The sequence below is a fragment of the Hirundo rustica genome, chromosome 3 (assembly GCF_015227805.2).
Source record: "Hirundo rustica isolate bHirRus1 chromosome 3, bHirRus1.pri.v3, whole genome shotgun sequence".
In the NCBI taxonomy this organism is placed as follows: Eukaryota; Metazoa; Chordata; class Aves; order Passeriformes; family Hirundinidae; genus Hirundo; species Hirundo rustica.
In genome coordinates this window covers 655,788-668,891 of record NC_053452.1, presented here as the reverse complement: position 1 = coordinate 668,891, position 13,104 = coordinate 655,788, and the positions used below count along the sequence as shown (strand labels likewise).

Genomic DNA, 13,104 nt, shown 5'->3' with positions numbered 1-13,104 from the left:
TCATGAGGCAGGAGAAACTGGACCAGTACCTAGGAGCTCCAGGTCATACTTGGGTAAATCTAGATGACTGGGAACTCGGGAAAACATCATTTATTTGCTCCTACGATTGTATCACGCACCTGGATCCACCAGCTCTGCTGTGAGAGTGTGAGTCTGCTCAGATGACCACTGAACCTCTGCCTCTGTGGGAGGTCACTCCAGATCTGCAGGACACGCGATGCCTGCACACCACCACCGAGCTCGCTCCAGGCGGCCCACAGCACCTCTCTCTGCTGCTTTCTGTGTGTAGGGCACAACCAAGAAAACAGAGAAGCTAATTCTGCCTTTCAAACACAGCTATAGAATAGGGGCAAAAATAAAAAAAAAAAAAGAAAAGGAAAGGGAAAAAGCAACAACCACTTAGCACAACTCCCATTAGTCTCCCCAAGACTGTACAGAGAGGCTGCCGCGGTGAGCAGAGACCCTGCTCTCCTGTGTGCCCAAAGCCGGGCAGCAGCCAAACCAAAGCTGCAGAACGTGATGATGGCCTCTGAAGGCAGGGACAGGTGGGTGGGAGTGAGGTAAGACCTAGCTGCTCTGCAGACACAGAGCGAGGAGAGTACTTTGGGAGGTTCCTACTCCTTCCCAAGCCAAGCAGGGCTGCTGTCAGCCAACGCCCCACTGCAGGCTGACCAGATCTGGTGGGGCACACACCATGTTGTACAGTTTGCCCCCAAGGCTGTGGGATTTGCTAGTGGTCTTTATGGAGAATGTGTCTGGGCTGAACCATGAGCTGAGCTTTGCCCCACAGCTTCTCCCAACATCTCAGCACCTCGCTCAAAGAGAAAAAAGCTGGAGCAAGAGAGGGAATTCCCCATGGCAGCCAAGCTCCTTGGCTCCCTGAAACTGCTGGGGCTGCTGAACCAGCACAACTGGCCCTGGAGCTGCAGGAGTTGCCCGTCTGCCCTGGGAGCACGTTGACACCGCTCTGAGCGGTGCTCTGCTGCGCCCGTGCTCCCGGCACCTGCTGCAACAGGGGCATCTCCAGAGGACACTGCACCAGGGAAAGAATGCCGTCCTCCTGGGTCACTGTGTGATCCCAGCCCCTAAGAGAAGTCCAGACACCCCTTGTGAGCAGCCAGCCCAGAGAACCAGCCCAAGCCATGAGAGCAGTCATGGAGCTGGGAGGGGAACAGGGCTGAGCTAGCAGGCAGGTCACAGCTTCTCCTGCCCAAACACTCCGGGCACAGCTGCGTGCTGGCAGCTTTCCCCCAGCCTGTGGAAAAGGAAGCTTTGGCTGAGTGAGTGCACCCAGACCTGCTTGCTGGGCATCACAGGCAGTGGTGGCCATGGGACTCCCAGGCCAACATCCTCACAGCAGATAAACAGAGACAGAGGAACAAGTGAGACAGGAGGCCTCGAGCCCAGCACAGGAGATGGGAATCCTGCTGGCTCAATTAAACCATCTCTAATGGTGCATCAGCCAAAGGCTCCTGAGCAGACATTGCCAGCTGCACTGCCAAGCCCCAGTGAGAAACACAAACGTTTCAAGGGCGACTCAGCACCACTGACAGACTTGCTGCACCCACTGGTCTTGCCAACCAACTCTCCCAGGCTCGCTTTGAGCCCTTGAGCAATTCCCTGCTTTCCTCACAAACACCTGCTGTTTGCTGCTGGCAGGAGACACAGATCTGAAGGCTAAGCTCTCTGGCCAGCACAGCAGAGGTACTGCACTCTTCTCCTGCTGAATGAAACATGGTAGAAAGATGCCAGGTGGAACCAGGATGAGCCACAAGCTTCCCGTGCAGTGGCCTTGAAGGATGATGCTTCCCCCACAATTTAACCCTGTGAGAATGAGAATGTCTTTACTGAGCAAAACTCCTGTTGGTAGAGGAGAGCCCAGGCAGTGCTGAACAGGCAGGCAGGTCCCGCCAGCCGGGAAGAGCTGTGACAGAGCTGGCTCATCACTCCTTCCCCGGGGCTGGAGGCAAGGCCGTGGCAGCCAGGCCACACTGCTGCACGCACGGGGTCCGTGTGGCTCAGCGCTCATCCCATGGCAGCCGGGCCAGCACCTCCAGTGTCCCACCAGCTCCCGCCAATCCATCCTCACATCCTTGCTCTCAGGCTGAGGGCCAAAGGCTGACACTGTTCCTGCCATCCCAAGCCCAGCCAAGAGGGATTCCCCTGTAACAGCACCGTGTGTGTGGATGGAGCTGCTGGCCAGGGCTCCGTGCTTTTCCTGTTCCAGCTGAAACACCGTTCCAGATGACGGGAAAAAACAGAAGAAGCTCCATAAAACTGTCTGGCATTTCCCTTCAGCAAACAGGAGCCCCAGCCAGCCGCTCCAGAGAATGGAAGCTCAGGCTGTAAAGACAAAAGGGCGTGGGGGTGGGGGTGGGAAGAGGCCAGGGCAAGGGAAGCAGTGCAAAGAGGAGCAGCGTGCACACCAGGCCTGCAAGCACAGCCAGCTGCTTCAGCAGCACACCGTGGGACACAGAGCTGGTGCCCAGAGCCAGCTCCTCTCCAGGCACTCAGGTCACCAAGGCTGCACTGGGCACGGAGCACTCCTGCCAGCAAGTCCTCCTTGCCCTCCCAGGACTGCGTGCTGGAGAATGAAGCTTATTTGCCACTGGAAGTGCACGAGCGAGCTGTTTCTCTGTGTGCTGCCACCAAACCCACTGGGAGGCACAAAACATGCCCACCGCCGCCCAGACCCGTGCTTCCCTTTGCCTACGCTTGGTCTGCACATCTTGCAAACCTTGCTCGCTCAGGGGGCCGAGTGAGAGGGTCACAGCCTTCCCCAGCAGACCCCAAGACAGGGCTCACCAGCAAACTCCACAAACACACCAAGAGCTGCAGAGCAGGGCCAGCAGCTGTAGGAGCAACGAGGGGACAGACATCAGCGTTGAAAATTCACATCTACACGACTGCAAATACCCTCTCCCTTTTTGCTGACTGCTGTATGTTTACACCATCTGTAGGGGTTTCAAGCCCACCCATAAGCAACTTGCTGGTCCCAAAGAGGACTCTGCGAGCTGGGGACAAAGGGACAGCTGCACTTCTGAGCCTTGCGTGCAGTGAAACAGACAGGGAGCTTATTTATATCCCAAGCTCTGCTCTAGGATAAATATTTTAAATCTCTCTCCAGGTCATGTCAGTATATTTACAGCTAAGTTTCCCTTAGTTATATGTCTGTAGAGACTCAGATGGATTTGCCGTGAAGATCCAGCTGGCCAAGCTCTCCAGACAGCTTACAGCTCTTGGGAGAAATGGTTCATCCAGTGCCATGGTCTTGAAAACGACACCCATGCTCTGGGCAGGGATTCAGTTGTGTACTCCTTCCTGCTGCTGCCTCTGCACAGCCCACCCACAAGCACGCACCCAGCCACTCTGCCTTCCCAGGAACAAGGAGAAGTCATGGAGACTGGGAAATGCACCCACACAGCAGCAGACCAAGGGTAATCCTACTGCTGGGCTCCCCACAGAGCACAGCCACCTTGTGGGTCCCGTTCCAGGTGAATCTCTGCAACATCCCGCTCCATCGCTTGGTTTACCAAAGGCTCAACCTGCTTGCTCCCCTCCTGCAGGAAGGAAAGATTGCCTCCCAGGAAAGGCAATCACTTTTCCTAGCAGCCACCACAGTGCTGCAAAATGAAAACTGCTGCAAAAAGGCGCTGAGGAGACATCTGAAATAGGCCTCACTCCACTACCTACATTGGTGCCTCTTCTATTTATATGGGCTCTGCCAGGCTGGGTTTTGACCTCTGGCTGCTTGGAAGCAGAGGAGGATGGACTGGTTGCCCAGGGCTCCCTGCTGGATTCACAGGATTCTGTGCCCCCCATGAGTGTTTGGGGAACGCTCGCTCGCAGACCCTGCCTGCTGTGCACCGCACGCCCAGTTCCCACCTGCGTGCCACTGGCTTCTTTCTGGCACCATCCATAACTCCCCAGATCTGTCTCCAGCTATGTCCTACAGGTCATAGACAGATCCTCCAAGATCCTCCTGTTTCCCCTGATAGAAAGCTGAAGATCAGCCCCATTTCCCAATCATCATTTACAACTGTGCAGGGAAGCGCTGTTGTCCAGGACTTACCTCCTGGGAAAAACATCACAAGGGAGGCTGGACCTGAGGTATCACCTCTGAAAGCAAAGAGGGCACAGAAAAGAACAGTTCCTTGTGTATTTTCATTAAAACCATTTATGAATCTATATTAAAAGCCACAAAAATAGGAAAGCAGATGGAGAAGCTACTATTTCTTCTGCTCATGCAATATTAATTAAGAGGTAGCTTCTCTATGAGACACTGCTATATTATCTCAGCTAAAAATGGAAGAAAGTCACTGAGTGGGAAGAATATGCAGCAGGGCACTTTCTGGAATATTTTACAAATCGATAACTAGGCGGAATGTTTGCTACAGATAAATCTAATGCAAAGCCCCAGTGTCAAATGAAAGAAAAGCTTGGCTATAACAGACTCACTGAGACGGAAATTCATACTAACCAGATCTCCTTGAAAACTAAGTGCTTTTCTCCACTGCAGCAGAAAAGCTGATTTCCAACACACCTGGAGAACCAATAGTTCTTACTGGACAGTCACAAAGCCACCAGTGCAATGAGTACCTGGACACCCTGAGCAACCAAAGGCACACAGTGGCCACAGCTACTCAACAAGCAGGTCGTGGAGAGCAAGAAGCTGTGCTGAGATACCTGCACGTGCCTGGCTGCTCAGTGTGGCCCCTCAGCCAGCTAGGTAAAATGGATTGCTCCATCACACCCATGGCAGGCCTTTGTGTGCAGGAATGCATCTCCAGCCAGCGAGAGGCAAGCCAAAATCCCAGCAAGGCCACAGAAACAAAACATGATGGCGAAGGGTGCCCAGGATGACAGCCTTTGTTATTTCCTTGCCAAATTGTTAACCATTCAGATTAATGCTTTCTGCTTCAGGCCACACAGCTTTCAGAGTTTTCTTCAGCTGAGCAGAAGAATCCTTATCCAGAAAAGGCTCATGATTTCCGAGGACCACGTGAACACCTCAGCAGCCCTGCCCCAGCTCTGCTCTGATTTCTCATCACCTGGTGTGACCTGGAGGAGACAAAGGCAATCCCAAGATGGCAGGAGGAAGGCAGCCACACCTGTGAAAACAGCAGTGCCCAGAGGCAGGCACTGGAGAGAAACCAAGCAACAGCAAAGCCTGAGAAGGGGGTGTGTGGCATGCCATGGCAGGTCTGCACACAGAGGAGGAATCAGGAAGAGGTGGAGATAGGAGGCACAACTGGAAAAGAACAGCTGCACTTGAGCCAGAAAAAGGCAGCAGGACAGAGACAGGACAGGAGCATCAGTGCTGGCAAGGGCCCAGCAAGTATCTCCTCTATCTGAAGGCTGCAAGCACACACACAACATGCAGGGAGAGCCACCAGGAGTTAACTCAAGAGAGGAGAAAAAAAAAATCAAATGTGTTGCCTTTGTCGCTCCGCTTTTGCTCGGAATATGGATTGAACCTAGTTGGAGGAAAGAATGACCACAGAACAAGATCTCACTGCTACAGAAGAAGTTTTTTGCCCAGGAACTGGCCACTGCCATAGCACCTGCCAGGTGCTGTGTGCCAGGCTCACAGGTGTTCACAGAAGGCCATATGGATAGAGAGGAAAATCAAGTACCCATCCAAGAACATCAAGTAACTCATGAGAAGCTCTGGGGGTTTCTTGTCCAAGACAATTTGCACAATTCTTGCAACTGCTGAAAGAGACTTTTGCTGTCGACCCCTCTGCAAAGGCAACTGCATAACTTGACCTCAGCAGCACAAACCCACCCGTGCTCCCCTGAATGGTTAAGGAGAACTGGGTGCACTGCCCTTTGTGGCACCCTACAAGACTGCCTGGCTTTCTTCTCTCTGGTCTCATCCTTGCTAGGAAAGACAAAATCCAGTCTTTTCTCCCCTGAATGCTCCCCAGTGATGCAGGCACTGCCAGCAGCAGGGAGCAGCTCTGTGGCACAGGGGTGACGGGCTGCCCCAGCGGAGCCAGGACACACACCGAGGCACGCTGCAGTGGAGAGCAATAAAGGCACTTGCAAGCCGCAGCTTGTCCTGCCCTTAACCATTTGGACAGCCACTGTATGGTTTGAATCAAAGGCTTCCTTTGTGCTCCCAAAGAAGCCAACAAGCAACTTCGAGGAGGAGAGCGTTTACAGGCAGGTCTTAAGCAACACGGCGCCTATCTTGTGCCAGCATCGCTCACAGAAAGGACAGCCCCCCCTGAGCTGCCCAGGGGCACTCGAGCCGAGCCTCTGCAGCCAGAATGGGACTTGGCCTCCACATGCCACGGCTCTGGGGACAGACACGTCTGGCTTTCTTCTGCAGCGACGGAGGACAGAGCCAACCTGCCGGCCTGCCCAAATCCACAGCACTAGGGTGCAGTCTTGGCTGCTCTTCAGGGTGGCCTGAGCTGCATCAAAGTGTAAAATCCCGCTGCTGGGACAAACCTCATTTCACAGCACGAGGGGAAAAGTTACAAAGCCTTGTATCTTGGGCATTAGCACCAAGGTCTGAGCACACCGCTGTCTTACAGGACAGAAGTCACCCGGGAACTGAACACAGGTCAGCCAGGGGCTGAAATACAGAGAGACCTGTAATCCTCACCCACTTAAATCCCCGCCCTTTCCTGCACCGGGTCCCAGCACAGACAGCAACCCTTCGTCACTGCTTTCCCCCAGCATGCAACATCTTGTTTTCCCAAGAGGGAAGGTTCATGCCCTGAAATCAAATGTGTCACATCACCTTCCAGACAGGAATCTGCTCGTATCAGCTTTCTTCATTCATCATCCTGCACAATACGACCATCAATCCAGCCAAACCTCACCGAGGTGCAGACCACCTGACAGTGGTGGATCCAACCCGTGCCTGCTCAGGGACCCTGTGCACACTCCAGTTCACAGATGCCAAAATCCCTGCCTGCTCCATTCAAGTCAGAGCCTAATCTGACCTGGAGAAGACAGGCCACTGGTATCCCACTGGCAAGCACCATCTCACAGGAGGAGTCATCAGTTAAAACCAGCCATGCCTCCTCTCCTGACACACAACCTGTGCACACCCCCTGTGCAGGGAGAGTGGAGCTCACGGGGGCTGCTCCCTGTTCCGTCCTGAATGCTGCAGCTGGACCCAGACACTTTTCATTCTGCTCTCAGGGGCACCTGAACACCTCAGCATTCATCTGTTCACTGCCAGCAGAAATGTTTTAATTAAAACATGGGCCTTGCCTGGATGGCACTTTACAGTTTTTAAGGATTAGAATGCATTTTCAAAAGAGGCCCTTGCAGAACAATTTCAGAAGGTCAAAATCAGAGAATAGAGGATGGATTTTTGAAAGCTGATCAAATAAAATGAGCAGCCCCAGGCAGTAACAGTCTGCAAAGGAAAGAGTATCAAAATAGCACCCACCCATCAACTCTCCCAAACTGCTAAGACAAGCAAGCTTGGGAAAGGTCAGAGCTGGGCAGGCACACCAAAACTCCTCATCCCTGGCACACAGACGAGGCTTTCAGAAACTTACAAACCCCTCTGAAGTCCCTCTTTGCCTCTCCCTTTGCTGATCACACAGCCTGTATTAGTTATCTCTTAAAGCAGAGGTAAGCAGTCTGTTCTGTGACCAGACAGAGACTGCTTCCCTGAAAAAGACAAGGCTTAAGTTAAGACTGGAAGTACTGTACAGGTCAGCCTTTTAAGCTCAGGAGAAACATATCTGTATGAAGTTTAGAAAAGAGCTGGCAGGAGTGAGAAACTGAGCCGAAGCAGCAGTCAATGAAAAGCACATGCACTGCAGACCTGGCTGCCAACACAAATTGATGCTTTGAAACAAAGACCACTTGTGTTTTGGCTTGAAGATCTTTCACAGCTACTCAGCAAGAGCTGCACAGATTAAAAGGAGACACAGGTAAACACAGAACAGTGCTTACTGCCAAGTATTTCCCTGGAACAAAGGAATGACCAGAAATGGGAGTCCTTGCCTTGACTGGCTAGCATGGGTTCATCCTCACTGTGCTGCAACGTGCCAAAGAAGGCACAGGAAACGCTGGACAAACCTATCCAACCTCTACTCAAGCAGCATCTGGATCCAGAGCCTGGACCTGTAGAGCTGCAGCTGCTTAAAACACTGAATATGCCTCCAACTTCAAGAGCCCACAAGAGCTGCACTACAACCAGCCTTCACCCATTTCCAGAAGAGACCCCGAACAACTGTTCTCCCAGTTCTTCACTCCCTGAGACTACAGACACCTGTGTGCCTCCTGCAAAGCAAGATGCTGGTCTAGTTCCCAAACCAACCTACATCCATATCAAGAAATGCCTTGGAAGCCTCTTTTCCTTCCTACTGCCTTCACAGTGATATATTCAGAAGGCACAGGAAAAGTGAAACAGGAGATGGTCTTCTCCACAAAGATGATCCTCCCCTCAAGTCTGGTCCGTTTTTAGGCACACCAGCTGTCCACTCTACACCTAACAGCAAAATGAACAGTTCCCATTGCAATGCAAAGGTGCATTTGCTGGTCCTGTGTGACTTCAGAGGTGACCTGACACTGCTCCTTCCTATACCACCCAAGAGTGCAGGAAAGCAGCCACTGTGATCAGCAAGGAAAAGGAGAGAGCTGCCAGCTCACCAACACAGCACAGCAGGTCCTGACAGGGTCTGGCAGCATGAAGGGGGTGAAAGTGCAGGACTCTGAACAGGCCACATCCTCCAGAATCAAAAATCTGTGTGCTTGCTTCCATGTGCTGTGGTTCAGTGGTGTCGGCATTAGGAAGCAAGCAAAAATGTTTCTAGCAGACCCCAGGGCCCCTCACCTTAGTAGCAACTCCCTCTGAACAACCTCTCTAAAAACCAGAGCCCGTTTCTGGACCGCTGAAAGCTCACACGGACATCAGGAGCAAGACGTAAGCCATGTGCAGAGCCTCCAATCCATGACAAAGCCCAGGGAATGGCCACTGCTCTGTAAGCAGCCACATGAAAACCTGAGAGCCTGCAGCATCCCCGCCCCTTCCTCATCAGGTCTCGGAGAACAAATCTCTCCCAGAGAACAAATCCTGCCGTGTCCAGCAGTGTGATTGCTTCTTTCAGGCAAGGCAGCACACAAGGTATGCTACAGGCACAGCACAGCTCGTTAACCCTCTGTACAATACAACATCTGCTCTTCCAACAGACTAAAAGCATTTATAAGTAGCTCTGGGATGCCACCTCCCAGTATCTTCCCAGCAAGGAGCAAGAGAGAGAATCAGGCCACCCACCTTGGCACCTCTGCCATGCTGAAACACACCAAGCCCAGGAAACAACATGTTACCAACTGTCAAATTATCATTTCTCCATCTCTCTTCCTCCTCTTCTCACAGACACAGTCGATTTCTTAGAAGGGCAGAAGACGCTGCCGTTGCCCTTCTCCCACCTCAGACATTACCAGCCTTCTCCAGCAGGTACTGCCATGGCAAAGGTGGGGCTGCCCCTTTCCCTTACACAGCAAAATCCACTGTGCTGGTTCACAGCCTTTGTAAACCCCACCAAACCCAAAGCTAACACCCTGTGCAACTTAAACCTCCTCAAGAAGAACGCTCCTGAGCATCTGCCAAACACCCCGCTGGTCTCGCTGCCCTCCAGGCCTCCAAAGAGCTGCCTGTCCCAGCCCATGAGACCGACACTTCACGTTAGGAGAACCAGAACTGTTCCTTAGGGTCTGGACAAACAATTGCATGTCCTCCAATCTCAGGGGAATTTCCCTGCAAACACCACAGCGGCAACTGCCTTCACAAAGAGCACGTTCATACCCAGGTCTGTCCACTCCTAAATGAGCATTTGTTCCAAGCTCCCAAATATCGAAAGCAGTGGAAACACCCACTGCTAATGTGAAATATTTTGCATTCCAGGCCTGAGAGGTATGCTTGAAAATGTTCAGAGAGGAAAGAGTGTTTATTCACTGGGAAGAGGTGTACTAGGTCCTGCTATTTACTTTAGTCCACGTGTGCTTGCTGGAATACAGCTTTGATCTCTGCAGCTTAAATAGCAGATGAGTTGAAATGAAGGCAAGAAAAATATTAGTGTAAAGATCCTCTAGTAAATACCTGTAACCAGGCTTCACAGCCTCCAGATCTTTTTGAAGTGCCTTATCACTTACAGCCAAACTGGCCCTTCTGTTCTGGTCCATTGCCTCAAGGCGAGGCTCATCTCTTCCTACCCCTTTCCCACCTTCTTCCCTCCATTCCCTTTGGGCTCCACGGCCTCTAGAGGAAGTGCAGCCTGCCTTCCCAGGGCCCACGTGCTGATCTGCTCGGATGCAGTGTGAACCAGCCTTTGGCCATACAAGGTGAGACCTACCATCTGAGCAATTAGCAGTTGTGAGCTGCCATCCCTTCACCTCCCTTGAACAAGAGGGATTCAGCAGCCTGTTCCCATCAGCAGGAACATTCATCACCCAGTACAAAACTAAACACAGGTGCTTGCTGCAGTTTTAACATCTGCCCATCTGCCTTTAGAAGATGGGCTCATTCCAGGTCAATTAAGAGCTCAGAACACATCTTTAATGGATCTTTAAACACGACAGCCCCCTGACAAGTGCCAGTTCCCAGTGGTTCTGGAACCACTGTGCAGACAAAGAAGTGCCTATGGAGCTGCCATGCCTTTGAAGCTCCTGCCACTCCGAGGTTCCAGCCTGCCCAGAGCACTGTCTGAACACAGCCAAGTCCCAAGGGGGATCAGATCATTCCTGTTTTCAGAAATTTTCTTCTTTAAGACCAGGCTTGCTAGGAAGCACGAGAAAAGCACTGCCATACAGGAACACACAGCTCAACAGAGGACACGGAGGCATTTCCAGAACAAAATAGACCTTTTGGGGTTTGGTTTTTTTTGGCTTTAAAGGAAAGTTGACTCAGCAAATATTTCCTCTGCTAGCATTTCAACCACATGTTCCAGCAGAAGTCAGCACACATCTGGCATGCTGCAGTGCCTCTGCCAGAAAGATCACAGCTTTGCTGAACAATGGAAGCAGAGGAAGAGGGACCAGCAGTCCAGGCACCGAGCACTTCTGGAACACATACATGGCAAAGGACCTGCGTGAGCCACAGATACTCTGCACCTCCCAGGTCTTTCTCCAGTGCTCTTTCCAAACAGCATCCACTGGCAAAGAGAGACAATGCCCTGCAGCCCACAAAACTTACCACCAGCTCGTAAAACCTAGACATCAAACTGCATGTTCTGGCTACACTGACGGCGCCTAAGACTTTTTACAGCGTCTGTGAGCCCGACAGCTGCGTGCTACCCCCAGTGCTGTAGGATGTGGTCCTGCTCAGCAAGAGAAACCGGGGGAGTGTACATGACTGGAGCAGCACAGAAACTCCAGCAACTGCAGAGTGGCAGGAAAAGCAGCACACAGCCCCCACGGGCAGATTTGCACATCCCAGCTGCCAGTGGTGGCCTGCTGGCACCAAGGTGAATGCTGTGCCAGGTCCAAAGGGCCCTGTAACTTCAAAGCAGAGCCCAAGCTAAGCAGCCATAAACAGCCTTCCCAAAAGGCTGCCAAGGCGGCCGGCAATCACGGTGCTAATCGGCCAAGTAAGTGCTGCCTTTTGTGCTTATCAGCTGTAAATTGGACAATACTTGCCGCCTGGCAGCAGGGCTCAGCCACGGCTCCAGATATGGCCGGGCTGCAGCGCTGTAGATATCTCCCCCTCAGAGGCAATATTCCACCCAGGTGCTAAGCTAAGATTGCTCTGGGTTTTACAGCAGAAACTGCAAAGCGAGCTCTGCAACTGTGCACGGTGAGACAGAAGGGACTGCAAACAGCTACCGGCAGGATTCCTAAGTGAAGAAACAAGGTGATGCGACATGGGGCAGCCGTGGGACCCTTCGAAGCCAGGCTGGAAGATGGCTCACAGACCCTGTGGCTCTCACGCACAGCCAACACCTTGGACTCCTGAGGTAAGGAAAATGGGGCTCGGAGGTGAGTGGGGAGGAACACCACAGAGCACGGTGAGACTAGGAGAGTTTAGCCCTCGCAGTTGCACACCGTGAAAAGCAGCAGCCAGGAAAATCAAGGGGCCGCAGAGCTCGGGACAGGCAGGGAGGGTGGCACGGGGGGCGGGGCAGAGGGCTCATCCAGATGCGCTCAGCAAAGGACAAAAACCCCTCAGCGGCCCCGAGGTCAATCACCACGGGTGGGAGCTCACCGCGTGCCCGCTGTTTCCCCTCCGGGCTCTGATCCGACCAGAATTCATAGGAAAAGCCGCCCGCTGCTCCGCGCATCCTTCCCTAAGGGAAGTCAACCCTGCCCACGGGGCCGGAGGGGCGCGGGTCGGAGCCGAGCCCCGCTCAAGGATCCCTCTCCTCAGAGCGCTGCTCCGGGGAGCTGCTCGCCGCCTCCAGACACCCAATGTCTGGCGCATTTGCATCCCTGCGGATTTCAGCGCGACGCTCCCCGCTCGGAGCGGGCGGGCGGGCAGGGCGAGCCGGCGCACGCCGGGCAAGGAGAGCCGGGCGAGGCGGATCCCTCGGCACGGCGGGGCCGCGCGGGGCGGGGGCGCGGCCGCCGGGGGTAACAGATGGGGCCTGACGCAGCCCCCGCTCCGAGCCCGGCGGGCCCCATCGCCCCCGGCCTCACGGGAGCGCGGACCGCCGGGGCTCGGCCCCGGACACGGCCGCAGCGCCTTCTTCCCCGGGGCCGGCCCCGGACCCCCGCCCGCCGGCCCCAGCGCGGCCCCGCCGCGGACTCGAGGGGAGGCGCGAAGCTCCGCCGCCCCCGCCCCGCCGGGACCCGCACTCCCCGGGCGGGGGAGGCTGTCCCGGCCCGCACTCACCCAGCACCAGCAGTGCCCGCACCGCCGCCATCCTCCGCGCCGCCGCCATCCCCCGCGCCGGTCAGCGCGCCCGCCGGACCCCAGCCATGCCGCCGCCCCGCCCGCCGCCGCCGCCGGGAGGGGTTCCGGAGGAGGGGCGGCCACCGGAAACCGGGCGGGGTCGGGAGGAGCGGGGTCCCTCGGGCAGCGCACGCCTCGGCCCCCCGTGCCTCCGCCGCGGTGCCGCGGGCTCGGGGCTCGCTGGCGCCGTCCCCCGCAGAGCCCCGCCGGCACGGGGGGCGGGCGGGGTCCGGCCGGGC

General features: G+C 54.5%; 1 protein-coding gene across 2 annotated transcripts in view; it reads right to left on the bottom strand.

The window, feature by feature from the left end:
* The window catches only part of PTK7 (protein tyrosine kinase 7 (inactive)), a 33,666-nt gene extending 20,770 nt beyond the window's left edge, over positions 1-12,896 (bottom strand). For both annotated transcript variants that reach the window (XM_040059606.2, XM_040059607.2), the window contains exon 1: positions 12,806-12,896. In XM_040059606.2, coding sequence (XP_039915540.1) covers positions 12,806-12,854 — 49 coding nt within the window. In that variant the 5' untranslated portion in view covers positions 12,855-12,896. The remainder of the gene's footprint in view (positions 1-12,805) is intronic.
* Between the last annotated feature and the right edge of the window lie 208 nt (positions 12,897-13,104).